General features: G+C 36.4%; 1 protein-coding gene across 3 annotated transcripts in view; it reads right to left on the reverse strand.

The window, feature by feature from the left end:
* Nucleotides 1-9,726: 9,726 nt before the first annotated feature.
* The window catches only part of ZDHHC20 (zinc finger DHHC-type palmitoyltransferase 20), a 70,991-nt gene continuing 54,505 nt past the window's right edge, over nucleotides 9,727-26,212 (reverse strand). The window contains exons 8-13 of one of the 3 annotated variants that reach the window (XM_032838237.1): nucleotides 23,276-23,408; nucleotides 19,010-19,136; nucleotides 15,014-15,103; nucleotides 13,496-13,611; nucleotides 11,938-12,015; nucleotides 9,727-10,561 (exon numbers count right to left, since the gene is read on the reverse strand). In XM_032838237.1, the coding sequence (XP_032694128.1) occupies nucleotides 11,978-12,015; nucleotides 13,496-13,611; nucleotides 15,014-15,103; nucleotides 19,010-19,136; nucleotides 23,276-23,408 (504 nt within the window). In that variant the 3' untranslated portion in view covers nucleotides 9,727-10,561; nucleotides 11,938-11,977. Of the gene's footprint in view, nucleotides 10,562-11,937; nucleotides 12,016-13,495; nucleotides 13,612-13,955; nucleotides 14,001-15,013; nucleotides 15,104-19,009; nucleotides 19,137-23,275; nucleotides 23,409-26,212 lie in introns of those variants that run through there. The other 2 variants (XM_032838238.1, XM_032838239.1) reach the window with 2 other exon arrangements.

Here is a 26,212-nt window from a genome sequence, read left to right on the forward strand (position 1 = left end):
CCCTATAAATATTTCAATTAGAAGAGTGTCTTCTCTTTTAATAATCAGAATAAGACATTAAACAATAAAGCACAGAATATATAATTGAATGCTTCTAATCAATATTTGACCTATACTACTAGAGTATTAATTAGCAAGAAAGCATGTTTTCCATTTAAGTGTTTAACAATGTATCTATAGAGTATAGCTGTATCAAATGCTGATTGATACAGATCAGTCTGCAGCTATAATCTACATAGAAACACATCTGTAGAACCTCAACCTTGTACTGCCTTTTATCTCACTCACAAACCAATGAACAAGCACCGAATGTGTACTTCCCAAAGTGGTTTAACAATTCTACCTATAAAATAGTTCTCCAGTTTTACATAAAATTAAACAGAAAGATATTTATAAAATGTTATTCCACTAGCTCTATATCATGCGTCATCACCCAAGACATCTAGGTTGTTTCAAAATAAGAAACTTAATTTCTTTTATTTATTTGAGAGAGTACAAGCAGGGGGAGTGGCAGAGGGAGAGAAGCAGGCTCCCCACTGAGCAGGAGCCTGATGTGGGACTTGATCCCAGGACCCTGAAACCATGACCTGAGCTGAAGGCAGATGCTTAACAGACTGAGCCACCCAGGCACCCGAAGAAATTTAACTGTATCCACTACAAACACATATGAATCTTTTGGTTTGGGGTTCTGAGGAGTGTTCTCTTCAGTCAGCCACCTCCACCACGACCCCTAAGTTTGACCCCAGTGAGATCACACTCATGTACCTGAGGTGCTCTGGTGCCACATCTGCCCTGGCACCTACGATCAGCCCCCTGGTCTGTCTCCAGAAAAAATGGCTGGTGATGACATCACTAAGGCAACTGGTGACTGGAAGGGTTTGAGGATGACTATGAGATCTACCATTTGGAACAGGCAGGCCCAGACTGGAAGGGCTACCTTCTGCCTCTGCCCTGATTATCAAAGCCCTCAAGGAACTGCCAAGAGACAGAAAGAAGCAGGAAAACATTAAGCACAGTGGAAATATCACTTTTGATGAGATTGTCAGCAATGCCCGACACATGTGGCACCAATCTTTAGCCAGAGAACTGTCTGAAACCATTAGAGAGGTCCTGGGCACTGCCCAGTCTGTGGGCTGCAATGTTGGTGGTCGCTGCCCTCATGACATCATAGATGACATCAATAATGGTGCAGTGGAATGCCCCGCTAGTTAAGAACTACAAAGAAAAACATTTCAATAAAAGATCATTTAACAATCAAAACCAAAACAAACCCCCCAAGCCCCCCACACATATGGAATCAAGTATAATTTGGAGTGTTTTCTAAAAATGAACAGATGGCATAGGACATTTCCTTTCATACATTCTTTTGTAATTTGTCCAGGAAAGAGTTCATAAATGTGATACAGCTCAAAGAGAGGGAAACGACATCAGTTTCAGAGGACAGTCCTTTTTTTTCTTTTTTTTTTCTTTTAAAATAAACTCCATCACAGGATATTAGGTTTTGAACTTAATAACCAAAAAAAAAAAAAAAAAAAAAGTACCAAAAGCACATCATTTTACTATGTGTAACAAACATCTTCACTTCAAAGTATCTAGAAAGACTAGATGTTAAAATATGGACTTACAATGTTAACTCTATGTATAGCTGTTTGGAATAAAATGCACATGGGGAGGAATGGTTATAATCTGAAAGTGTCTCCAAAATATGACATTTTGGCAAAATCTCTCCTTATTTTTTGTCTTCCCAACCTAACTAAAGGACAAAATACAGGCATGTTGTACTCCAGAGGTAGGTTAAGAATTTCACTTCTAAAAGTACTGTTTAAAAGTCTTCTTACAAATTTAACCAAGAAAGTATACAAAATATTTATCAATCCTCTGTCATATGAAATCAGAGCACACCCTTTTCTATTGTATACACCATGTATACAGCAACATTATAGGAAATGTGTATAATTCACTTCCCAGTCTCCTCCATCTACTCAGTGAAAAGTATAGATGAATTATTTTTCAGAGTGGTTCAGTGTTTCTATTAGAAAGACAATCTAAGAAGAGCAAAATATTAACCCTTTCTATATCTACTGTTAAATAGGATGAGCACCTCTAAACATCTAAAAAAGCAACATACTTTAATTAAGGACTGAAGTTTAATCACTATATATACTACGTACAGGAGTGCTGAGTGATAGCACACATCCAGGGAAATGGCTCCAACACACCAGCTCTGGGGAAACCTTTCCCCGCCTCTCATTGTCTTCTCTCCTTCCCTCCAACCCTGGACAAAATATGTGGATGTGAATCCAAAACGTGATGTAGAGGCTGCATTTCCAAAAGTCATTTCCAGATGAAGTGTCACTTGAGTGAATTTTAACAAAAAGATCACAAAACAAGTCTTTTCTCTAATTGTCCCTTTAACTTTTGTTAATAGCTTCTCTGAATCTAGAAAGGTCACAGGTCGCCGAAAAGGGCTTCAAGTTTAAAAGTTTGTGGGAAAGGCTTACAGAAGCTTATCTACACTATACGCACAGGTTTATAGTTGGTAAATCTTCCAAACAGGTGGTCATCACTTCCAAGCAGCCAAAGGAGGCACCTCATAAGCGGCCATATTTTTTAAATTTTTTATAAACATATATTTTTATCCCCAGGGGTACAGGTCTGTGAATCACCAGGTTTACACACTTCACAGCACTCACCATAGCACATACCCTCCCCAATGTCCATAACCCCCTCCCCCTCTCTCAACCCCCCTCCCCCCATCAACCCTCTGTTTATTTTGTGAGATTAAGTCACTTATGGTTTGTCTCCCTCCCAATCCCATCTTGTTTCATTTACTCTTCTCCTACCCCCTTAACCCCCCATGTTGCATCTCCTCTCCCTCATATCAGGGAGATCATATGATAGTTGTCTTTCTCCGATTGACTTATTTCGCTAAGCATGATACCCTCTAGTTCCATCCACGTCGTCGCAAATGGCAAGATTTCATTTCTTTTGATGGCTGCATAGTATTCCATTATGTATATATACCACATCTTCTTTATGCATTCGTCTATTGATGGACATCTAGGTTCTTTCCATAGTTTGGCTATTGTAGACATTGCTGCTATAATCATTCGGGTGCACGTGCCCCTTCGGATCACTACGTTTGTATCTTTAGGGTAAATACCCAGTAGTGCAATTGCTGGGTCATAGGGTAGTTCTATTTTCAACATTTTGAGGAACCTCCATGCTGTTTTCCAGAGTGGTTGCACAAGCTTGCATTCCCACCAACAGTGTAGGAGGGTTCCCCTTTCTCTGCATCCTCGCCAGCATCTGTTGTTTCCTGACTTGTGAATTTTAGCCATTCTGACTGGTGTGAGGTGGTATCTCATTGTGTTTTTGATTTGTATTTCCCTGATGCCGAGTGATATGGAGCACTTTTTCATGTGTCTTTTGGCCATTTGGATGTCTTCTTTGCAGAAATGTCTGTTCATGTCTTCTGCCCATTTCTTGATTGGATTATTTGTTCTTTGGGTGTTGAGTTTGCTAAGTTCTTTATAGATTTTGGACACTAGCCCTTTATCTGATATGTCGTTTGCGAATATCTTCTCCCATTCTGTCAGTTGTCTTTTGGTTTTGTTAACTGTTTCCTTTGCTGTGCAAAAGCTTTTGATCTTGATAAAATCCCAATAGTTCATTTTTGCCCTTGCTTCCCTTGCCTTTGGCTATGTTCCTAGGAAGATGTTGCTGCAGCTGAGGTCGAAGAGGTTGCTGCCTGTGTTCTCCTCAAGGATTTTGATGGATTCCTTTCTCACATTGAGGTCCTTCATCCATTTAGAGTCTATTTTCGTGTGTGGTGTAAGGAAATGACCCAATTTCATTTTTCTGCATGTGGCTGTCCAATTTTCCCAACACCATTTATTGAAGAGGCTGTCTTTTTTCCATGGGACATTCTTTCCTGCTTTGTCGAAGATTAGTTGACCATAGAGTTGAGGGTTTATTTCTGGGCTCTCTATTCTGTTCCATTGATCTCTGTGTCTGTTTTTGTGCCAGTACCATGCTGTCTTGATGATGACAGCTTTTAATAGAGCTTGAAGTCTGGAATTGTGATGCCACCAACTCTGGCTTTCCTTTTCAATACTCCTTTGGCTATTCGAGGTCTTTTCTGGTTCCATATAAATTTTAGGATTATTTGTTCCATTTCTTTGAAAAAAATGGATGGTACTTTGATAAGAATTGCATTAAATGTGTAGATTATAAGCGGCCATTTTTCATCCCCTGTACCAGAATGCCCAGAGGCCTGCTGATGTCCTGGGCCCTTGCACTGCCTGCTTGGGCCCTGGCGGATTCAGGACTGGGAGCTTCCTTTACCATCTCAGTGTGGAGGTCCTGGGTGCCCATATTCCCCCAGCAGCCAGGAGGGTAGGAGCAGCTGCCCCCCACCCCAAGTCAGCCCTGGAAAGCAGGGCAGGCTGTATCTATGCGTTCTCTCTGGTCCCAGCACTCACCAAACCTCTGGAGCAGATGCTCAACAAATTGGCTGAGTTTGAGCACACAGGTACACATATGTACTTTGAAAGCTCTAGGTGGGATCATACCATGTACGTAGAGTCATGTCTTCGAGATCTTTCCCATGGAGATACTTCAGTTTTTATGTATATAGCTATCCAAAAACTTCTTCAAATGCCTTCACTGTAGTCTCTGGAAAGGAGTAACATAATTTAGCTGATTCCCTATAAATGAACATGTGCTGCTTTTCAAAAATCCTCTCAAAAACCCAGCCTTAGGTGCATATCTCTAAATAAACTCCTAAGAGTACAGTGGCCAGTACCAAGATTATGCACAGTGAAACTTGGACATATATTGCCAAATTACTTTTTTAGTGAAGTTAACTCATTTTACATTCCCATCAAAATTCTTCTTTGCCCATATCCTCAGCAAAACTGGCTACTGGCTGTCTTAGACAAAAATAATCTTATCGGTGTTTTCACTTGTATTTCCTTATTTAATGAAGCCAAGCATCTTTTCATATGCAATTATTGATCCCTATTTCTTTTGTGAATTTCTTGTTCTACCTCTATTTTTTCCTTAGTGCTAGTTTTCCTCTTAAATTTGCATGTGCTCAAATCTGTTTTTCTTCAAGAGCAGCAGTTTCATGCCCACTTAGAAATATCTTTCCAAGCCCATTATAGAATTTGTTGCCCATGCTTTTGCTGTAGCATTTGTTTTCATTTTCTAATGTTTAATTAAGTTCATGAGCCAAGTGGAATATGTTCTGATGTAAGATGTGAAGGATAGAGCAACTTCATTTTTTCCCAAATGGCTGGCACGCTGGTCCAGAATCACATCTCAAACAACTATTTCTCCCTCACTGATCTAGAATGCCTAACCCATTTTTCTTTTTTAAAAGTAACAGGTGCACATAATATAAAAATAGTATGAAAGGGCAAACTGAAATGTAACCTATTCCTGACCCTCAATTCTCTTGTGAATGTTCTGCCACCATAAATAGCAGTGGAACATGCTGTTTCCATTCTTCCCTTGGTTCAAACAGCTCTGCAACTAATATCCTTAGGTACTGTTCACAGTGAAGAAGTAAATCTACAAAATTCCCCAAAGTAGAACTGATAGGTCAGAGAATATGGGCATTTGAAAACTTGGTATTGCCAAACTGCTCTGCAATGATGTGGCACCACAAATTTATATCTCCACTAAAATGTGTCAAGGATTGTTTGACTAATCTTTTTCAAGTTTGGGATAATTTTATAGGCTATGATGCTTTTCTTTGAGAACTTGGGACATGACAGAGTAATGAACATGAAATTCCTTACAATTCTTTTCTGAACTCCAGTGTTCATTTTGTGGGTAGGTAGTATCAAAATAAAGTCCTCAAGGATTTATAATCTAGAACTGTCTTGAAAGCATGAGTGACCAATATATGGCTAAATTAGTAATGGTAGTTCAGTCCTTTGGGCAGCACAGAGCCCTAATAACTTGGTTTGGAGTCATGGGGAAGTGTGATGGAAGCACGCTACTGGATTGGAAATCCTGGATGAAAAGAATTACCTTACTGGTGAATGGGCTGAGAGGTAACATTCTTGCTTGAAGAACAACAGATGGTAGATTAAGGAGTGGAAATGGCACTTAAATCCTCTGTATCAGATGGAAGGCACTGATATGGAAGGGTTAAAGAAAATGAGGTTAACTTCACAGGAGTGTTAAAACATTCATTAAAACCTGTTACACAGAAAATTGTTAGTTCTCATTCCTCTAGATTCTGGGGTGCATGACTGTAAGATAGATAAAAGAGGCCAACATCACTCAATTTTCCAGAATGTTTCTGAAAAGATAGCTTATGAGAAGTGAGAAAAGTAGAGCTAGCATTATGTCATTAGTGCTTTGGGTGTCAAAATGGCCATTTGGCCAGTTAATGGTCTATTTTCCTTCCTACCCCAAACATATCGCTCTAAATTCCCCTCTGCTTACCACCCCCCCCCCAAAAAAAACCATAAAGTTTGCTTCATCTCTACTGGTTCCTGCGAGTGTTTTGAAATTTTGCTAGTCTAAAAACTGGGAATCCTAGCTCTCAGAGCCTTCCTGTTTTATTCAGCAGCCTCAAATATCAAAACTTTGTTGACTGGGAAGGGAATTATAACATAATGTCAAAAAGAATTCTACACAAGATAAAACCCATTATTCAGCATTTTGACAGCCACAATTCAACAATGCTTATAGGGTTTCAAAGGTACTTACAATCCTAAAGTGACTTTTGAATTGAAAATCAACTTATGTTCAGTAAAAGCAAATTTAAAACCTTTTGAATAAAGCAATCTATACCTCAGGCCTATGTAAACTAAAACACTGCTGCACTCAAATAGTCTTAGATGTGCTTCCTCCCAAATTATTAGCTAATTCTCTAAACACTACTTTATCAAATTTGCAACATGACCAAAATAATAGTTATTCTCTCATTTGTAAATACCACTTTGTAACAACAACAACAACAACAACAACAACAACAACAACAACAAACCTGTTCTTTCAGGACTTTATTTTATTAATAAAGTAAATCATTATTATGATTTTTGAAAAAAAAGTTAAAAAATGTTCAGCCTTCATGTTAATGTAGATTAGGACATCCAAAAGGCAAAGCAAAGAGTTAATATTAAGTCATGGTCCAGGATTATACTTATGAGAAACGGATACAGGACTTACAGTACTTGATAAGTAAAGACAACCAAAATAAACTGTATTTCAAATTTGTTTCTATAAAAACATATTAAAGATTACTTTAAAATAGTGTCCATCTTTTCTTTTAAATGGGCATAGCCTCATCTGCAGTCATGTACAAATATAATAAACTGGACTAATAGCTTTCTTAATCTTTTAATACAAATACGATTCCTTGCCTTTATGCAACCCAACAAAATAATATAAAGTGAAGTCATTAGAAAAATATGGACCTTTCTATATTGCATTTTTAATTTAGATTGGAAAATAGAGTTCAGATCATATCAAACACATGGATTTCAGGCTTACATATTACCTATGTCTTACAAATTATCAGATATGGTTCTTTATTTTGGCTGAAATGCAAAAATATGATTAATTTCTTAATAACAGATTAGTTATTTGAAAAATAGTTTCCATTGATAGCAGTGCTAGTCCTAGAACAAAACATAAGCAAAACATATTTGTAAGTCACTGTCTATTTGGTGCCCCAAATACACAGATCCTAACACTAAGCCCTTACTACACATTTGCTTTAAAGATTACTGAATGGACATCTCATGTGTCTGATAATCTTTGACTTGAACAATCCTGTAAACATAGTCAAAATCTTTCAAAAGGAATTAAAATTCAAGTAAACGCTGCATATTTGATTTAAACTAACCTTACAATTAAATTCACCTATGACACATTGGATCAAAACCATTCAATATGTAAAAAGGTTTTTAAAAATCATCCAAATGTAAAGATGGAATTAAACTCTGTAAACATGTTTGTGTTTAATAACTACTGTACTGCAGCTGCTCTTTGGTTTGGCAAAGTGATATTGGTCAGATGCCCCAGGTACTGAATATTCGAGTAAATCTTTACCCAGGTAAAACCAAGACTCCTGTCGACTTTGTCTTTAATGGCAATGGCAAGACCTGAAATTCAACTTTATTTTCCTTAAATATCACACCACAACTATCCAAGTGTTTGACGGATCATAGATAGCACTAATACATTTTGAAGGCTTTCATTTTGACCATTCCCCCCACAAAGAGTTGATAGAACTAATCAATATCAGTTCAAATACCAAAGAGGCAGCCTTGCCCTGACTCCCATGCAGCTTGTAGGCCCTTGCTGAACGACCAGTAATATGTATGAATAAATCAGCCAAATATTTAGAATGTGGCAAAATGTTGGCTATAAATTAAAGCAAAGATAACTAAAGCAAAAGGCTTCAAGTGATAATTTCTGAAAAGGTGTTTGCTATGCTATTAAAGATGATGGTGAAATACAACTTAAAAGAGAAGGATACACCACCGCAAAAGTGCCTGGATAGGTTAAAGGGGAAATTTATGTTTCCTCAATTGTTAATCATGAAAATGCATGAAAATCCTTTGATCTAAATGTAAAAATGCTCACAAAAAGTACCAGAAGAATAATTCTGAAAGTAGTCAAGTAGGTTTAAACATTCACAATTTCCTTATAATACACACAATGCCAAAATGAAGTGATATTTTGTTATCCCTTAACTCTCAGTTCTAGAGTCAAGATTATTGGGACGACAAAGTTGAAATAAAGATAGAAGAATCATAATAATAGTATTCCAAACTATATTTTCAAAGCTAACTCGTTCCTTTGGTTCAAAAGGAAAAAAAAAAAAACACATAACTTCCTTTTAAAATCTAGTATTAGTACGGCCAACAGAATTAGACAAATCCTCTGAACTAATACCTGGAATAGCTGAGTATAAAATATATGCTACATTAGGAAATCATAGCACTATCTCTAGCATATGTTTGGCATACAGAAGATACTCCAAAAATATTTATTGGATGAATGAAATGTAAGGTTAATTTTGCAAAATTAAGAATCAAAGAATGTGAGAGATCACCTAGTCCAACTCATGCATAACACGCTTTCCCCCCAATTCCATGTTACAGATAGGGAAATTGTAACAGTTGATATTTACAGATGCTGGTTAAGATTTATCTCTACCCGATGCTGGAAACAATCCAATCATTTTGGTTTGTGTATATTTGACCAAACAGGATACGTGAGGAGTAATATTTCTACCTGGCTTCTCCTTTATAGGATACAGTATTTGCCTTTAAAATTAATGCAACAATTCCTGTCACTTAGATTGCATTTCAAAAGAAAAAGGAGATCTAGGTCTACCAGGCAGAAAGGGGCTGGTGTTTAGAAAGTCAGATTTAAAATTTTGTGTGTAAGAGTGGAATCCACTGCTCAGACTGGAAGTCTTAAATGACTGCTTAGGTTAGAATTTCTTTCCAGAAAGCAGAATTACACTAAGCAGTTTTACCCTAGTTCAAACTTCCTTTCAGTCACTGTTTAAGCTGTTACTGGAATACTGTAAAAAGTTTCAAAGTAATTTCTAGTAATCACTTAATTGTCATTTGAAAGTCAACAGCATGTTGGGGCCAATACCTTGGGGCCATAAATAATTTTTAACAGCTTACAATACCTGCCTATTTTCCTCTTTACTTTTCTTCTATTAGTCTAATATTGGCCACTATTCTGTGTCCAATATTTCTATAGCACATGTGCCTTTGTGACTCCCTGACCATAAAAATACCCATGAAAGTTCAACAAAAAAGTAATTTAAATGTAGCGAGAACCAAAAATGTTTCCTATGCTGCCAAGTTTCCTTTAAGCCTCAGGCACAACACTACATTACATGGTTATATTAATGCTTAGAACTAAGCCATCAATGAATCATACAAATGTGCTCCATGTTTTAAATAATTATATTTAGATATCTGAATCTTTCTGAGTGTTATCTTATAGCCAACAATAAAAAACTTTATTATAAATGTTGAAAAGTATAAAACAGTAATTATAAATCAGCAACACACAATAAAAAAAAGGTTATTTTCTTTTCCTTACACAGTATAAGCAACAGTAAATAGATATTATTATTCACCTTCAGCCACTATACTGCCCTACATGTACTTAAGATAACTTTTCAGCTTGTGTTTCAGGAGTGAAACTTAATATGGATACTAAGAAACAACACTTAATTATTTAACTCAGATGTCAAAAAAATACATATACTCTGTTAACATGTGACTTGATAGCTCATAGTGTAGCATCTCATAACAGGTGGGTGTTATTTCCAGAGTAAAATTAAGTCACTTTTGTAGCAGTAAGTTGATGTAGCACAAATGGGTGTATTTAAGATTAAGGCATCTTTCTGCGCTGGGGTAGTGCTTCTGTGGATCCGGCGATCTGTACAAAGGCTTCCTTTTTAAAAAATATATCTTCTCTTATACTTCAGTTATTTCATTCCATTGATCATTTTCTTGCAAATAAAACTGAAAATATCAGTCCATAATATGTTTTTATAAACCTATAAAACCAGAAACAATTGAGTTATTGGTTAAAATTTGATTTTATATTTCTGAAAATAAAGGTATACTAAATAGTTCTGTGCACTAAGGTACAAAGCTGCTAAAATAATGAGATGGAATAAATATTTTAAAACTACTAATATTGTAGTAATAACGAAGATTTTTATGAACAGTGAGTGGTATCTCTTTCTTCCTCTGAAGCAATCAAGAGAGCATTTTAAAAGAGGTAGATTTTTACAGTTCTCCCTTAATGTTAACTTGGACATAAGCTGAGGAGATACCTTATTTACCTCTTTGTAAGACTGCTATAGGATATGAGGAATTACCCACAGCAACACTTACAGGTTGTGGAGCATCAGACATTATCCTAGAACCAGGACTACACTGCATTGAGAATCCTAGAACCAGAGCTATACCGCAGCCACAGTTCTGGCTGACATGATCACCACACGATATATCACCACTCATCTTCAGAGTCCAGCCTGACACAAGCCCCCACTGAGAGTTCTGATTCAGTCTAGGTTTTAGCCTCTGGCTGTTACTTTGGACATGGGCTCTGGGTCCTCTGTAGGGAACTAAGCAGGGAAGCAGATGTTCCTCTAATAGAGACTCCAGATGAGAACTCTTTGACAAAAATGAACTCCTGACACAGAGAAACTGAGGTAATAAATGGATGTTGTCTTAAGTTGCTAAGATTGTGGTAATTTGTTATGGAACAAAAGGTAACCAATACACACTATAAAGAAGATTTCAAAAAATCTAATAGCTGCCTAAAATGCTACTGAGTCACTGAGCTAAGCATCAGAAGAGACAGAGATTCACTACATCCCTCAAAATTCAACTTAGTTACATTACTCTCACTGCCGATACTACAGTTTATGTTTAATCTCTGTCTGGAATGTCCTCGATTGCTATTTAAATTAATTTCCTCTGCCTATTGTCTCAGGGCTACCCAGATTGAGAACAGCTCATCAGTGTGGCTGGGTCCAGTAAACTTATCTTTTGTTGAGTCTTTTCCAACTAAGTCCTATAAGTGAACCTCTTCAGTCTTTTCTGCAGCCTAATTAATCACTCTTCTTTCTTAAACTAATTAACAAGACACTGTTTACTGAAAAGATTAGTTGTCCACATATCAACCCAAATTGGCTTTTAATTTCCTCATTAATCTACCAATACATATTTACAAAGATTGCACTAGGAGTGGTTAGAAAAATGGGATTTAAGCAGCTATTACCTTCCAATCTCTTCTGAACTACCTAATTTTGCTGATATAATTAAAAGAGCAAAAAAAAAATGACTTGCGAATTGTTCTGAGATTATAAAATATGCAAATAATTGCATTTGTTCAAGGAAAATTACCTTTATACTGTCTTACCTTGCTCTTATTCAAATGGTTAGTTATGAACAAGTGGTACTCAATTTCCTATTGCCACTGTAACATGGTTATTTGTCCCTGTAAGCACATAATTATATATGACAGGACAAAAAAAAAGAAGTATTAAGTTTCTGGCTAATTGGTAAAATTGATGATTACAATAAAAGCAACTTTTATGTAAGCACTAAATAGGTTTATGGTGTCAAGCATTTATCCTCTTGGAGAACCCAGAAGTAAAGCAGTGCTAAGAGCTGAAAGTCTGGTTTTATGCTTCTATCTGTAAAAATGTCCATTGGCTTTTAAAGATGTTCAGCAGCAATAATTACAAGGCCCATGAAATGAATCTTTCCCTTGACCTACAAGGGTTCTAATGATCCTAATGAAGGTCTTAATGATACCAATTCAAGAGAATAATTTAAGTGCTGCTAAAAGCCAAAAAAGAAAAAAAAAATCAGAAATCTCACAGTAAGTTTTAAAGTTTTAAGGTATTTCCTCGAGTTGGCACCAAATGATCTGAATGTCCAAACATTTTCCCACAGTACAAGATGATGACAATGTTATTATATGTTGAAAACCACCATGCATATATTTGAGGCTATAATGCTTGTTAGGTGGCCAGGCTATGTTATAAACACGATCTGGTTTTAAAGACCACCTCTGACTTATCAACTGTTCTATAATGCATCCACAATTCATTCATGAAAAGATTGAGTCATCAAGAAAAGGTTAAAATATATTTGCTACACTCTTTTTATATTGAAGCAGCAAAGACTACAATACATTTCAAAAGTTATTTTCAAAAAAGTAAAAGTTAAGACACTAAAGAATAATCTGGTTCAAATGTTATTCAGAATAGAGAATGCCAAAAGAACTTTCTATATCTGAGGTAAAGAAGTATGCGGCTGGGTAACAAAAGAAAATACCCAACTCTGAACAGAACAAAACACAGCAAGAGCCACTATACTTCCTCACTCAAACCTCCTTCTCCATAAAAGGTACCAATAAACACTGACACCCCATTTATAAGGTATTTTTTTTTAAATATTTTTATTTATTTGACAGACAGATCACAAGTAGGCAGAGAGGCAGGCAGAGAGAGATGGAGGAAGCAGGCTCCCTGATGAGCAGAGAGCCCAATGTGAGGCTCGATCCCAGGATCCTGGGATCATGACCTGAGCCGAAGGCAGAGGCTTTAACCACTGAGCCACCCAGGCGCCCCTGTAAGGTATTTTATTAAAAAGTGTCACATATCTTAGTATTTTTAAAAAGATTTAATTTATTTATTTGACAGACAGAGATTACAAGTAGGCAGAGAGGCAGGCAGAGAGAGAGGAGGAAACAGGCTCCCCACTGAGCAGAGAGCCCGATGCGGGGCTCGATCCTAGGACCCTGGGATCATGACCTGAGCTGAAGGCAGAGGCTTTAACCCACTGAGCCACCCAGGTGCCCCATATCTTAGTATTTTAAAATATGTTGTTTTGATTTTTACATACTTGTTAAATCTGGTTGATCTTCATTTTAACCAGAAAAAGCACTGTTTTCAAATGACAAGTATTACCTGATCTGACAGTGCCTTCTTCAGATCCATTCTCTATCCATTGAGATTCACTGTCCAACAATCGGTTTTTTGATTCACTAAGTGGTTTGATAGGAAAGGGTTGATTTGAGCCAATACTAAAAAGAGGAAGAAATAATTTAGTAAACAGTTTAATGCTTAATCAAGTATACTTAATTAATAAGCAGCAAATTAGTATTCCTTCTCCTAAATATGTGAGGGCAACTCATGAGATCTCAGCACTCTAAAAAAACTCTATCTTCAAAAGAAAAATATGCCCCCAACCCCCAACTGAATGGCTCTCTAAACCCAAGAATCTATATTCCAGCAGTGCCAATGAAAACAATTAGACAAAAGAAAAAAGCTTCAGAGGCCGGTGTGAAACTTTTAAAACATGTTAATCAAGAGCTGTAAGGTAGCACAAGGTGAGGATCTATATCTGTGGCCAGGACAAAAAAATTACCTGTCATTTCCCAAGTTTTCTGCTTTCTACCTCTGCAGTTTAGATCTAAGGGGAAAAAATGATTTAGTGATTTAGCGTAGACTTACTTTTCTTGCTAAGAGATCCAGGGAGGGAAGGAATGGAGGAACAGAAGAAGGAAAAGGGATCTAGTATTTCCTGTGTACTTACTATGGGCCAGATACTTTGCTAGGTGCTTTAAACACATTATGTCAACACAATAGCCCTTGGAGGTAGGTATGGTTATCCTCATTTTATAGAGCTGGAAACCGAGTGAAACCGAGTCTCACACAGTTTAAGTGACTTGTTCAGATGCATAATAAATGTTAAGAGTTTTAAGGTCCTAAGAAGGTCTATGTTCTGATACTAATAGACTGTCTTGGAATTTATAACCCTTCCTCCCCCCCAAATTTATTTCTGTCCTAAATAAATTTTGACTATTTCACTTTTATCTTTTTGACTTCTTTAAAATTTCACATAAATGAACTATTTCTTTGAATTTTTGAATTGGTTTGCTTACCATGCAAATACTGAAAAAGTATCCTCTAAGATGAATGAATGAGAAAAAATTTTACATTAATATTTTTAAAATCCTCCCTATTATTTTTACACTGCAGTTTAAATTTGTTTATCAAGATATAATGGTGATAGTATGACTAATTTCTTTGAAAAAATATAGCTGATATAAACCAAGAATCATATCTTGAAAGAATGTCTTGGTTTCTAGAAAGATGTAGCATATTTAGGATAGCCGTGTTTCCTGGCTTGCCCAGACATTTCCAGTTACATGTGTTTGTCCTGGTTCAACTATTAAAAAGCAAGCATTCTCTTTCTTATTCTCCAAGTGTTCTGGTTTGGAAGATAATAAGTATGGTTATACTAAGCATATTAGGTACCCACACACATTAGCTCTCAGTTAAAAAAATTTTACATAGAATTTCTCTTTCCCTATCTATGTTGACTTACAAATTACTACTGTATTTACTAGATATGTATGTACAGCACATACACACAGTTTGTTTTATAATGAATAATGAAAAACTTAATGATAAGAAGCACACCTTCTAGGATATTCATTTTGATTTGTAACAGAAGCTTGTTCTGGATCCATCCCCACAAGGCGAGTTGGAAAGCTGCAACCATCACCCAAGCTGCAAAATGAAAAATATCAGTAATAAATTTAAGTCATATTAACTTAAATCAAGGTGATCAAATTCAACAACCATTCTTCTTCAAAAACATAGTATAAGGAAATTATCATAATCTGTCATTTCAGTGAATAATTCTTAAAATTCTCTAGGGTTACTAGCCTCACTGAAGAAATAAGCTGTCTTCTCTTATAATTTACATATATTTAAAAAAATATCTTTCATGACTATTAAGATTATAATACCTGGTGCACCTGAGTGGCTCAGTCAGTTAAGCAGCTGCCTTTGGCTCATGTCATGGTCCCAGGGTCCTGGGATTGAGCCCTGCATCGGGTTCCCTGCTCATCAGGGAGCCTGCTTCTCCATCTCCCTCTGCCATGGTCCCTGCCTGTGCTTTCTCATTTGATCTCTCTCTCTCTCAAATGAATAAATAAAACTCTTAAAAAAAAAGATTATGATGCCTTTTAAAATTATGATACCTCAAACACAGACATTCAAATATCTGGGAAGTTGGCTAATTAAATATTTGGGTGACTGACATTATAATGCTTATTAAGATTATGATTCCCTATTAAGATCATGATATCTCAAACACCGGTAATCAAATATTTGGGTAACTGACCTACTCATCACAATCATTTAAGACACCAAAGAAGCTCAAATTGAAATGCAAGATGTAAGTTCCAAATATTTATTCATTTGACAAATATTTTATTAAATGCCTATGATGCCCTGGGTACTATTATCAGGACTAGGGATATAGCAGTGAACAAAAGAGAAGAAAACCTTTGCCCTCAAGAAGTTTACAATCTAAAAAAAAGTACGGACATATCTTAATTTCACATTTTAAAATTATTAAAATTACGTATAACAGGGACTTTCATCTCCAGCCAAGATGGATTAACTGATAAATGTGACCTTCTGTCATGAACAACCAGAAAACCGAAGAGTATATACAGTAATGTTTTTCCAAACAAACAACACAGAACTGTGGTCTCTGAAAAAAGAGAAACCAACCGAGTCCCAGGTTTCTGCCAGGACTTGAGCACCACTAGGAGAAAAAAGTAGAGTAAGGTAGTCTCAATCAACTGAGGTGACAGAGATGGGTGTTTCAAGAAGTTGCAGTAGCTTGAATCTACTGGACAGAGCTGAGGAAGAGGGAGATATGCAAAGAAAGGGCCACAACAAGTGCACAGCATTTTACTGGAGCATTTTGATGAATGCTAAGCTACACATGTGAATCTAGGCTTAAAACAGCCTCAAAAGGACCAAGCTAAAACACAAGTAACTCCCAAAGGGAGCAAAATTTATTTATTTATTTATTTTTAAAATTTATTTATGACAGAGAGAGATAATGAGAGCGGGAATATAAGCACAGGGGAGCTGGAAAGGGAGAAGGAGGCTCCCTGCTGAGCAGGACGCCTGATATGGGGCTCGATCTAAGGACCCTGGGACCATGACCCGAGCTGAAGGCAGATGCTTAAGAACTGAGCCACCCAGATGCCAAGAGAGCAAAATGTAATACACAGAATTTAAAATGTCTACCATATAATAAAAAATTACTTGTATGGGGGCGCCTGGGTGGCTCAGTGGGTTAAAGCTGCTGCCTTTGGCTCAGGTCATGATCCTAGGGTCCTGGGATTGAGTCCCACATCGGTCTCTCTGCTCAGCAGGGAGCCTGCTTCCCTTCTTCTCTCTCTGCCTACTTGTGATCTCAGTCAAATAAATAAATAAAATCTTTTAAAAAATTACTTGTATGAAAAGTAGCAGGAAAATGTGGTTCACAACTAAGAAAAATATAGTTAATAGAAAAGAATGACTATGAAAATTTGAAGCAAATACCTTTTTTTATTTTTTATTTTTTTTAAAAGATTTTATTTATTTATTTGACAGAGATCACAAGTACGCAGAGAGGCAGGCAGAGAGAGAAAAGGGAAGCAGGCTCCCCGCTGAAGAGAGAGTCTGATGTGGGGCTCGATCCCAGGACCCCAGGATCATGACCTGAGCCAAATGCAGAGAGGCTTTAACCCACTGAGCCATCCAGGCGCCCCAGCAAATACTTTAAAATAGTGACTGTAAATATGTCTGTGAACTAATCGGAAAAAAATGGATATGAGAAGAGAAATGTAAGATATAAAAAAGAACCAAATTGAACTTCTAGAGTTAAAAAATACAATATCTGAAATAAAAATTCACTGGATGAGCTTAACAGCAGAGCAGACATCATAAAAGAAAGGGTCAGTGAACTTATAGACATAGCAACAGAAACTATCCAAACTTAGCAGACAGAGAAGAAAGATGGAGCCTGGGGAGCAAAGAACAGCAATGACCCGTGGATCACAATCAAGCAGTTAAACAAATGTATATTTAAGAGTGCCCCAAAAACCAGTGGAGGGAGAGCATGAAAATTATTCAAATGTGATGAAAACTATAAATTCACAGATCCAAGAAGCCTAATGAACTCTAGAGAGGATAAACACAAAGAAACCATACCAAAAACCATAATTATCAAATGGCTTAATATTGGTGATAAAGATAAAATCTTAAAAGTAGCCAAAGGGCAAAAAAAAAAAAAAGACATATTAATTTACAAACAGTGGAACACAGATAAGAGTGAGGCTGAGTCTTGTCAAAAACAATGCAAGCCAGAAGTTAATGGAACAACACCTTTAAAGAAAAAGGAAAAAAACCAAAACCAAACCAGTCAATATTGAAATCTTGGTTTAGAGAAAATAATTTTAAAAAATACTAGTCTGTATTCTATCTAGTCAGTGTGGAAAAACCTTGTAATACAGGAGATGATAAAGTACACAAAAGAGACTGATGCGCTTAAATGTACAACAATAGGATCTATCAAATGAAACACAGAAAAAAGACTGAACAGAAAAATGGACAGTGTATCAGGGAGCTGTGGTAGAACTTCAAGTGTACTAATATACATGTAACTGGAGTCTCTACAGTAATGGGGAAGGGGGATGGGGATGACAGAATAAGTATTTAAAGAAATAATGGTTAAAATACTTTCCAAATTTGATGAAAGTTATAAAATTGCAGTTCCAAGAAGCTCAATCAATTCCAAGCATAAGAAACATAAAGACAACTATATAGCAAGGCACATCATAATCAAACTGCATGAAACTAGTGCTAAAAAGCACATCTTAAAAGCACCGAGTGAAAATAAGACATATTACATATGGAATAAAAAAAGAATGACTGCAAACTTCTTGTGAGAAAAAATGTAACCCAGAAGACAGTGAAGCAGTATCTAGAATTATATGCTAAGCAAAAATGTCTTTCAAAAGTGAAAGCAAATGTTATTTTCAGACAAAAATATAGGAAATACAGCTAAACAAGAGGGAAAAATCTTGTAACATTTATAAATATGTCACTTGAATTTCAAATATTTTTTACTTTCCTGTAATGACTTTGGATATAGATGGCCTATGATGGCTGGGAATTTGGGAGAAAAGGAAACTGAATCATCTCAAGGATATACTTTCATTTAAATTTGAAGTTAAAAATTGCATTATGTGTTGGGTCTTCTTTTAAGACACAACAGAATACATAATGTGTGATAGAATCTTTGAAGATATAGCTAATAAGTATAAAGTCTTATGATTCTCTATTTCAAACAACTTATTTTCATCCTGAAGGAAAAAGAGTGATTGCTATTTTTAGGAATCATCTTTTTTTTCTACTTTCCATTCAAATATATGCCCAAACTCTTTTTGGGAGAGTTTAATAAAAAACATGAAAAATATTTTATATAATCAAGATGTTCTGAGTTTTCATTCTCAAGGCTCATAAGATGTCATTATATACTGTATTCTCTGAATCTTAAGCCATTTAACCAGAGAGACAGACTATCATAGATTCTGTAATTTCTGAGACCTGCATTTTGTACATTACCTTGAAAATATTGGAAGTAGCCAGTATTTCTTTTCATCACCAAAGACTTGTCTCCAGTTTTTACTGCATCCAAGAGAAAAACCATTTCCATCAGGTCCATATGAAAATGTGGCGGAGCGGAATGATTCTGTTATATGTACATATATTAAAAAAAGAGTTAATCTATTTAAAAATTATATGAGGATGGAAAGTAGCAATTTTCTTGCTTTATATCTTTTTTTAAAAAAGACTGTTTTAATTTATTTGACAGTAAGAGAGAGATCACAAGTAAGCAAAGAGGCAGGCAGAGGGCGGGGCGGGGGGGGGGGAAGCAGGGTCCCTGCTGAGCAGAGAACCTGATGCGGGCCTTGATCCCAGGACCCTGGGATCATGACCTGAGCTGAAGGCAGAGGCTTAACCCACTGAGCCACCCAGGCGCCCTTTATTTTTTTGATAACAAAATTATATAAATATAATTTAAAATAAGATAATCATAATAATTAAAAGATAAATTTCTGAAACTTATTTGGGGGAAAAATACCACCTCTGAGTATTTCATCACCTTTATAAAATGAAAATGTGAAAACAATTATCTAATATTACTAAAAATCTACTGAAGTGTGTTCACTATATCTCACCTTTTTAAAAGATATGCTAGCTCTTGCAACTCACTCATTTATTACTTAATGAAATTCTTACTATGTGCCTAATGGCACAGTACCAGGTGTTTGAGATCCAAAGATAAATGAGATGAAATTCTTACTAAAGAACCCACAATCTAACAAATTCTAATAAAATGACACTGTGATATACATGTGTGAATGGGGGTGGTAGTATGTGAGCATGATCTTGAACAAAAAATAAAAGATAAAGAAGCAGATGGTGATCAGAGACCATTATTTCAAGTTTGGCTATTAAGTGATGCTGAGTGGGGGCTAGAGAAAAATACACATTTCACAAGAAAAAGTTTTTTTTCTTTATTTAAAAATACAATTTATTTTTATCATGTTTTATAAGCTAAGGATAAAAAGCCAGGGAGAGAGGAATTGGAAAAGGTTGATGATATAGAAAAGTAAGGTAAAAATTGATGGAAGAAAATTCTAGAGGAAAGGAGACATCCTCTAGAAGAGTTCTAAAGATTAACCTTAGATACCAGAAAAGACATTTGTCCTCAGAAGTTAGAGACAGAGTGACAGTGATGGGCTTGAAAGAAGAAATGTCTGTGTAAGGTTATAAAGGGGAGAAGATAAGAAATTACTTGTGACAACTTCTTATTTTTTCAGAAACACGTGACATGACTGCCAAATAAAGGACCCAAGTGAGGTCTGACACTTTAAATGTGTAGGTGCACCAGTTGCTATGGGAGTGAGACTGCCTTCCTCAGCTTTCTATACCCCTGACCTACTTGTGGATAGAGTAGAGATTTGGAATAGCTCAGGTCATGGATCAGTAGCTGAATTATAGGAGAAAGCCAGGACATGTATAGTGTGAGAGTGCTGTCAAGAGCTGTTAAAGTCGGGGCACCTGGGTGGCTCAGTGGGTTAAGCCTCTGCCTTCGGCTCAGGTCATGATCTCAGGGTCCTGAGATAGAGCCCCGCATCGAGCCCCACGTCAGGTCTCTGCCAACCTGTTATCCCTCTCTGTCAAATAAATACGTAAAATCTTTTAAAAAGAGTTGTCATTTGTTACAGTATCTAGGATGGGAAAGGTGAGAAATGAGACCAGGAGAATGCAGGCAGTGTAAAAGATGAAATACAGTTGGAGTACAGAAAAAGAGAGCTGCAAGGATGACGAGTGGCCAGAGAATGGAAAGATCAAATTGACAATTTCAGGTGCTCTTCAGTTCCAAGAGATTAAAAGATTCAGTGTTTAATTTATGGTAAAGATTGGCCATGAGCATCAAAGGAAGCAGCTTGCCTGTTTGGGATAATAGCATTTGTTTGAATACAGAAACTCTTTAAACTGGGGAAATGGTCTCAAGGTAGGTAGGGGACAGTTACGGAGAAGGGTGGAGATGACAGAAAGTGTTCTCCAAGGACAGAATCTGAACAGAACTCTGGAAGGAGCAGCAGAGAACCAGCTTAGGTAGGGCCAAGGGTGTGGAAGGTGAGCTGTAAAGGAGGTGGTGTGCCATGGTACTTTTTTCAAAATAAGGGTTAAAACACCTTAAAAGGTGTTTTTCACATCTATTTTTGTGTGTGTGTGTGACCAGCATTTCTTTTTAATAAACTAAAACCGAAAATATTATAGTACATTGCATATGTAGAGATTAATGATGTTCTGAAAATATTTGCCTATTTTATTTATATAATTTTATAAACATGTGTATCCTCTAGGTCACAATATAAATTATGCCTTTCTTACTGTAGTCACTGGCAAAAAAGACTGAAGAATACTGCTTAGAGAGAAGAATACTGCTTAAAGAGAACACTAGGTTTCCCATAAAGTACGCCTCTCTCATAACTAAGGGGTTAGGCAGGAAATGAAGCAGGCTTGGAACTATGGCAAATTAAAGTGTTCAGGCTCCCATTTAAAGCAGTCAGCTACTACTCAGTTCCAACTGAAGAATGCCATATAGGAACATGGGGCCTACTGTTGTTTTTTATTTTTATTTTTATTATTTTTTAAAGATTTTATTTATTTATTTGAGAGACAGAGATCACAATTAGGCAGAGAGGCAGGCAGAGAGAGAGGGGGAAGCAGGCTCCCTGTTGAGCAGAGAGCCCGATGCGGGGCTTGATCCCAGGACTGTGGGATCATGACCTGAGCTGAAGGCAGAGGCTATAACCCACTGAGCCACCCAGGCGCCCCTGTTTTTTATTTTTTTAAAGATTTTATTTATTTATTTGACACAGAGATCACAAGCAGGCAGAGAGGCAGGCAGAGAGAGAGGGGGAAGCAGGCTCCCTGCCGTGCAGAGAGCGGGGCTCAATCCCAGGACCCTGAGATCATAACCTGAGCTGAAGGCAGGGGCTTAACCTACTGAGCCACCCGGGCGCCCCAGAACATGGGCCTACTGTTACCAGACTTAGCAATTTTTGAAAAGAAATCTACTTTTCTATGTGAAATCTCTTCCTTTTTAATTGGCATAGTTCATAAGGGCTAGACTTTGCATGTAAGCTGCTTTTTATCATTGATGAGTAAAGGTAAGGAGATGACAGGGTACTCTGTGAAGAGGATAACAAATTAATTACTAAATACAAGAAAGTTTATTTACATAGAAAAGGGATGAAGGCATGATGGAACTAGAGGAGAATTCCATAATGGAGAGTGAGCTGGAGAAGAAAGGGCACAGAAATCCCTACCCTGGAGCCCATCATGCTTTTATATGACTCAGTAAGACACAAAGTTAAAATAATCCAAATATAAACATATCTGAAAGCTTCCCTAAAATGTCTTCATCTTTCTGTATTATAATCTATCTGCCTCCAATTGCTCTGGTAGACATATGGCTTTAGATGTCAAGGAGTCTTTGACTTTCCTATGAAACAATGTGACAGATTCCTATTTTGTATCTGATTGGCTGATGTATATACATTAGCCAATGCTGAAATATTTCAATTATAGCACAGTGGCCACTTACAGGCTAATAGCTTAGTTTGAGTTAATGTCATACCACCTTTATTTAGGAAATGTTTGTCCAATTATTTTAATACCTTAATGAATTCTCCCCCTCTATTTCACTTTTTTAAAAATGAGCAAAATAAGGAAATAAATGCTGATATTAGTGGTATAGTTGACATAAAGATGGAAATGATTAACCATGTCAAAAATGCTACTCCTTAGCCTCAATCAGGGAACACGCCAGTCACTGTGTAATCACAGGTGAGGAAAAATTAAAGAATACGTTTTAGCTAAAAGATAAGCTGTGGCGGGGGGTGCCTCGATGGCTCAGTCCATTAAGCAACTGACTCTTGGTTTTGGTGCAGGTCATGATCCTCAGGGTCATGAGACTGAGCCCTGCTTCTCTCCTTCTCCCTCTCCCTCTGCTCCTCCCCCTGCTTGCTTATTTGTTCTCATAAATAAATCTTAAAAAAATAAAATTTATATAGTTCTTTTATATATAGTGTACTACTGAAAATACATGCAAATGCCAATCTCACATCCTCAATCTTCAAAATATTGAAACTCTACATTTATTATATACCAATTGTTCTTATCTAGTTACAGTAAACCTTAATACAGAATGATTTTCTATTTCTTTATCATCTGACTATTGTCCTCATGATTTCATAGTCATTTGTGGTCATTTTCCTAAATAATTATGATTTCTTTTAGCCTACTTACCTATTGTTGTTCTATTTTTTCCAACTAGCCAGCAGTGGTAGCTGAAAAGTGATAGAACGCTGATGAAGAACATTGTAGACACGAAGAAAAGGAAAAGTACGTGGAACTTCGCACGTGTATCAGAGAGTTCATTCTGAGGAAGGAAGAAAGAAGAGTTAACTTTAGAATAGTCAGCCCTTAAAGTATATTGTTATTTGATGCTTCCTAAAGACTGCTGAATCTACCAAAAATCTTGCCAGATATGAAGAATAAATTTAGATAATAAATCCAAAAGCAACATCTCCCAAAACAGAAAACGGGCATTATCAAAGGAGCTTGCTTGTATGAAATGTTGAAAGGGTCATTTAAAAAAATTACTCTTAAACATTAAAAAAATTTAGTAATATAGTCAATAAAAAAGATGCATTTTAACTCATTTTTTTCTTTTGTACTTTATGCATATATTCATAAGCTTTCCCTGATATCCAGGATATATGCTAAAGTATTTGCTTATTTTAATTATAAATGTTGCTAACCAGATACTAATTGTGATAAATTTGTGTATTTCTTTAATTTCTATTTTTGGAAGACCCCAGCATATATCCCCATGCCCTCAGCTGTTCAATCCCTACCTTTTTTACCCTTACTCAATCCCTACACTTTTTATTTATTTATTTATTTATTTTGGATAATTAGCAGTTTTGGTAAATACATTTACCACAAGGTATTAGTGAATGAAAACAGCTTTGCTGTTACCCCTTTTCTTATGGCTATATTCATTTTAACAGAAGCAAAATCTTAGTATCTATTAATAGGAGAAAGAGGAAGCCTTTAAGTGTTAAAATAAAACCACATGGGCAAATTACAGACTCTACTAGAACATGAGGTGGTCCTGGATTGATTTAAACATAGTTTACAGGATAAAATGAAGGTTTTTAGCATTAGATTATTCTGACATATATTTTTTACTCTTCTCTCCCAGAGTAACCACAGTGCCTTTTAAACATACCAAGCAATTCTTTTAACTTCCCATCTTGTGAAGCAAATGAATATTATACATATTTACTATAAATTGTCACAAGAATGGCATGGCAATAATGTTATTTTACCTTTGGACAACCCTCTGTAGATTTCCTGCGGCAAAGCTTGTACAAACAGAGATAATGTATTAAGAAACCAAATTTTATACAAAATTATCCTGAACACTAGTTTTATAAATCTTTTGTTTTGAAGGAACACTGAGATGTTGTTTTCTAAAGGTCATTGACAACATTTTTTCCAAAAACACAAAAGTGAAAACAGACAAGAATATTTAGCTCCTAAAACAAACAAACAAACAAAACAAAACAAAACAAAAACAAAGAATATTTAGCTCCTCAAGCACATTTGAGGTACACTTTAAATATATACTTTCCCTCTATTTTTTAAACATTTAAATCTAGGAAAGAAAATTAATTTTTTTAGCAAATAGCTTTTATTTAAAAACTTCTGATTAGCAGTTTCTAAAAACTCTGAAAACTTATCACCTTCACTCACTATGACTGCAAAAGCCTTCTAAGAGGTGCTGTCACTTGACCTGCAGTCTACTTTCAGCTCTGTAATCAGAGTGATCCATTACAATTAAGACCATGTTACTCCTCTGCTCCCGTTTCACTGAGGCACGAAAGACACAGTCCTCCAACACTCTCCAAGGCCCACTGCCTGGACTTCTCATTAATCCCATTCTTGCTCATTCTACTCCAGCCAAACTAGCTAGCCTCCTTGCTGTTAAACAAACATGGAGGGGACGCTCCTACTTTGGGGCCTTTGCTCCAAACTCCAGATGTTTCTTCAAAAATGTTCTTCTCTCAAATGTCCACTAACTCCCTTTAAGTCTCTGCTCAAATCTTACCTTTGAAAATCTACCCTGATCACACTCTTTTTAAAAAATTGAGATACAACTGAACATATAACATTTTATTAGTTTCAGGTGTAAAACATGACTCAGTATATGTACACATTGCAAAAGTCACAATATGTACAATTGCAAAAGTCACAGTAAGTCTAGTTAACACCCATACCACAATTATAAAAATTTTTTTCTAGTGATGAGATCTTTTAAGATGTACTATCTTAGCAACTTTCAAATATACCTAACTATAGTCACCAAATATGGTGCATTATATACCCAAAACTTATTCATGTTACTTTGAGCACCTTCATCCACTTTACCCATCCCCCACCCACTGCCCCAACAATCACCAATCTGTTATCTAGGAGTTCAAAAGAAATTTTTTTAGATTCCACATAAGTGACAAAAACAGTTATCTTTCTCTGACTTGTTTCACTTAGTGTAATGTCTTCCAGGCCCATCCATGTGATCACAAATGGCAGGATTTCCTAAGTTTTTATGGCCAAGTAATATTCCATTGTGTACACGTACACGTACACATACACACACACATGTACACATACACACACACACACACACACACACACACACAGTTTTCTTCACCCACTCATCCACTGATGGGACACTTAGGTTGTCTTCATGTCTTGGCTATTATAAATAAGCTGCACTGCACATAGGGCACGCACATATCTTTTCAAGTTAGTGATTTCATTTCCTTTGGATAAATATCCAGAAGTAGAATTGCTTGGATCATATGGTAGCTCTAATTTTTGGAGGAATCTTCATACTGTTTCCACAGTGGTTAAACCAATTTATATTCCCACCAACAGTACATGGGTTCCTTTTTCTCCACATCCTCGCCAATACTACTTCTTATCTTTTGATAACAGCCATTCTAAGAGGTATGAGTTGGTATCTCACTGTGGTTTTGATTTGCATTTCCCTGATTAGACACTGAGCAATTTTTCGTGTACCTGCTGGCCATCCATGTCTTTGGAAAAATCTCTGTTCAGATCCTCTGCCCAATTTTTTAATTTCCTTTTTTGGGAGGGGGGTCTACTGAGTTG

The sequence above is a fragment of the Lontra canadensis genome, unplaced genomic scaffold (genome assembly GCF_010015895.1).
Source record: "Lontra canadensis isolate GAN:19392208 unplaced genomic scaffold, GSC_riverotter_1.0 scaffold103, whole genome shotgun sequence".
Lineage (NCBI taxonomy): Eukaryota > Metazoa > Chordata > Mammalia > Carnivora > Mustelidae > Lontra > Lontra canadensis.